Here is a 4266-nt window from a genome sequence, read left to right on the forward strand (position 1 = left end):
AGTGAGATTTGGATTGATTCATTTTATGTAAATGACCCAAAAAAAGAATGGTCTTTTTTGTGAGAAAGTTGAGCCCAAAGTGCCTTTTATGTGGAAAAAGTATGTGATGAATGACCTTTCTAAGGCAAAATTTCTGTTGAAATATAAATGTAATTCATTTTTATAATAATTTTGTTTGTGGCAGATTGAATTTTATGATAATTTTGGGGTGATTTATTATTGAATTAATGATAATAATTTTTATAATTTATGTAATAGTTTATTAAATATTTTTACTAGTAACTTAATTTAAGGGCAAATTTTTTAAGTCTATAAAGGGAAATTTGTGTTGTGGGGTTCATATACTTGAAGAATATTTTAATGTTTCGCTCTTAAATATTGATGCTTATAGCATTGATGAGGTGATCAACTCTTCGTTGACTCCTGTTAATGCCTATAAGGATTTCGTGCCGTTAACTTCAGCAACAATGTTCATTAACAAGAGTACATAACTTTTAATTTAGGACCCATTTGGGACCTCGTTTTTGTGGCTTTTTGTTTTTGGTTGCGGAGCAAAAGAAGTCGCGTTTGAGAATCCTTTTATTTTATGTGTTTTGCTGGTCGGGGGCTGCATTAGGTTGAATGTCGAAACGGAAGGAGGAAAGGGCTTTCCGCGATTGGAGCTCCATTGCGAGGTGCCTTTGACGTCGTTGTTTTTTCAGGTTTACGTTAATCTCACCCCCTATCCTCGCAGATACCCAGGCCACTGTCCTCCTATATCATTTGTATGGTTAGGGTTGAAACTTGGTTCCGCTCCCCCCCACCCCCCTCTGTTCGGTGTCGTCGATTGACTGCAACATTCTGGTGAAGTTTCTCCTTTAAACATTTTATATTTTTGTGGTTCATTCGCTACCTATCTCTGTGTTTCTTATTTTTTATGTGATTTTTTTTTTTGTTTCTTGATCTGCATATGTATTCATTGATGTTTGATGGTCGAATAACTTGCTCTTTCAAATGCATATGTATAGATGGACATGATTTCTGAGCACTTATTTGTTTTTTCTTCTCTTATTGCTTAATTTTTGCATATGATTTGATGCAAATTAGAAGTTTATCTGATTGATTAGTTAACAACATCTATACTAATTCTGATCAAACAGTAGAAGCTATGGAATAAGAAATATAAAAGCATTGTACATCTATTTCCTTAAGAATTCTTTGTGGATTTATTCTACATATGCTTGCACCCATGTTTGTTGGTCGATTTATTTGCACATGCCTCCTATAAAGAGTTGAACGAGCACTGCTTCACTTTTTTAGTATATGAAATATTTTTATAAATGACATTGCATATGCATTGTTACAAATTTGAAGCTAGCATGATAGACAATTTAGCAACATCTATAACTATCCTGATGAACCACTAGAAGATATAAAATTAGATATATTTGAGCTTTGTTCATCTATTTTTTTAAGAAATCCTTTTTTTTAGTTAATGCAAGAATTTTACAGATGGAATTGCATATGCTTTCATGCAAAGTTGTAAGTTTGCATGATAGATAAGCTACATCATCTATACTAATCCTTATCAACTAAGAGAAGCTACGAAATGAAATATATATAAACTTTGTTCATTTGTTTTTAAGGATTTACTATTTTAAATATTATGAGTGTGGAGTAATATTTTGGAGGGAGGGAAGAGATTGTTGAGCACTGTTTCTTTTTTATTTTTCTTCTGCTGAGACTTTTGCAAATATAATTACATATGTTTTACTGCACATTTGAAGTTTGCTCAATATATAAGTTAACAAAATGTTTACCTGTTTTGATCAATCAATAGAAACAATTAGATGAAATATATATGAGCAATGCTCACATGTTTATTTCAGTTTTTTGTTGGTTTTTTTTTTTAGATAGATATATGAACACTAATTTTTAGTTTTTCTGACAAATTTTGATGATCAAATTGTTTGCTCTTCTCTCATCAATGTGGAGTAACATTTTGGGGAAGAATATTGAGCACTGTTTCCTTCTTTTAGTTATCTTTTGCGGAGATTTTATAAATAAAATTGCATATGGTTTGCTGCATATTTGAAGTTTGCATGTAACTAGTGTTCATCTGTCATACAAACTTCAAATATGCAACAAAGCATATTCAATTCATTTATAAATGTTTTACCATAAGAAAACTAAAAAAACTAAGCAGTGCTCAAGAAAACTAAAAAAAACCAAACTACACTTAAGAGGAAGCAAGAGCAGGCGATTCACCCAGCATAATCTATCAGATGAATTGAACTTATGCTCATATATCTATCTAAAGAGAGATATGTTGAGGTGAAGTGGATGTTATTAACTTATCAAAAATAATTCTCGAGATTTATATGATCTTATTATATCAGAATTTTTGTGGACTCGTTGGTTGCTTGGTTTTCGTTTATGGTGATGCTTTCAGAAGAAAATTTGGTGGGCACGTTTCACATTTCTTGTGAAATGGTTAGTAGAGCGATGATGGAAAACACATAATAAAAACCTCAACCGATTATCAATTGTGAATATGAAAAAAAAAAACAATTATGCTAATTTTACACGAATACTATATGGTATTTATGTTTGGATAACACAATTGGTGATCTAGATGGAGCTATTTTTTATATCCATGATTTGATTATGAGCACTACTTTTACTTTTTATTTGACATAATCTTGTTTTAGGTTCATGTATTGTTGTTTTACATGTCAATCATGTGATACATTTTTTTTCTTACTTAGATAAGGTGAGATATCCGCTATTTGAGATAGAGAGAGAGATAATTTTATGTGATTTATGCTTGAAAGGGGTAGAAAATTACAATATACCAACCACACATTTCAATAAGAAATGTAGGCAAAATATAACGAAACTCATTCAACAAAGAACATGTAGATTGTACAATAAAACTCAATTGAAAAATAAATGAGATCAAATTAAGAAGAGCTGAAGTTGTGGAAGGAGCTAAATTGAGGGGCCACTGGTTTAGGATGGGACCCTGTTAAAAACATAGTTATTTGTTGTTTTTTTTCTCGATGTAGTTTTTCAAAATATATATAACAAGCTGTGTTGCACCTTTCTTTTTTTGTGCACCGATAAACTTTAAGTCTTAATTTTAAGATTGCTTATATATTTTTTATAATTTCTCAATTATTGCATCAACTTAATTTTCTTAATTAGAATAATATTGTATTATAATAACATAAAATATGAGCTCAAGATCATCAAACACTTCAAAAGTTCCTCTCTATTATTGTGGTGATAGGTGTGTTCTGTACCAGTCCAGAAGGGAAGGCATAGCAAAAGATTTTATTTTTGTCTCGGAAATAGGACTCCTGCAGATTGCGACTATTTCAGTTGGGTTGATGACATTGACGAGGTCCCTCCAAATCGTGATCAGCCGAGGAGAGATTCAGCGATGGAGTGGAGATTGTTCCCAAGACTTGATCATCTGGATTTCAACCCAAATCCCATTCTTGGCCCGTTGATTATCATTGTTGTCCTCATTATTGTAGTTGCTAGTTTCAAATAGCTAATCATTTTTTTATGTATTAGAGTATTTGGGACTGAACTGTTATTTTTGTTTATCATTACGCCTGTTTTTGTTATTTATTTCTGAATATTCTCAAAACTATATTTATTTCAATGTATTATATATATAAGGGCAAAACAATTTTTCTCAGCATAAACAACAACAACACAGTAGATCTCCTAAACAGACATTGTTTCTTTATCAACAGCTTTCTGACAACTTCTAAAAAGTTGGCTCTGTTTTATAACAATTTCTTGAAAAAACATCAGCCACCCCAACCACACCCTTAGACACCAATGTTAATGTCTGCTGATGCCAGCAAATTTGTCTGCTACAGTTGACATTCATGCCAATGACCAGTGACTTCGTTTGCACTTCTCCACACCACTGCTAACACTTGTCAATTTATTCACACATTAACATTTAATTTGACCAAAGCTTAACCACCAAGCAAGGCATCACTGTAATCAATAATAGTCGACTTTCAAATAAGCATATACATAAAACATGGCCACTGATAAGAGTCCCACTTACAGAGAATTACCATTACATTAAAAAAAGAGAGGGATTTAAGAGGTTATTAAACTTATAAGAATGAGAAATGGATAATAATAATAATAATAATAATAATGTTACACTATTAGAAACTCCTGCTCACATTGGTATTGTTCATTATGAATATCATTTCACGAGTCATCGAATGATAATGAATTCATCATTCAACAGAG

At 31.6% G+C, this 4266-nt stretch overlaps 1 protein-coding gene across 1 annotated transcript in view; it reads left to right on the top strand.

The window, feature by feature from the left end:
- Positions 1-3538, top strand: part of LOC110036138 (cyclin-dependent kinase C-2-like) — a gene marked incomplete at its 5' end in the record, with an annotated part of 8597 nt that extends 5059 nt beyond the window's left edge. Inside the window, 2 exons of the mRNA XM_020740508.1 lie at positions 392-483; positions 3348-3538. Of these exons, the coding sequence (XP_020596167.1) occupies positions 392-483; positions 3348-3538 (283 nt within the window). The remainder of the gene's footprint in view (positions 1-391; positions 484-3347) is intronic.
- Positions 3539-4266: the final 728 nt, after the last annotated feature.

The sequence above is a fragment of the Phalaenopsis equestris genome, unplaced genomic scaffold, assembly GCF_001263595.1.
Source record: "Phalaenopsis equestris unplaced genomic scaffold, ASM126359v1 Scaffold202951, whole genome shotgun sequence".
Classification (NCBI taxonomy): Eukaryota; Viridiplantae; Streptophyta; class Magnoliopsida; order Asparagales; family Orchidaceae; genus Phalaenopsis; species Phalaenopsis equestris.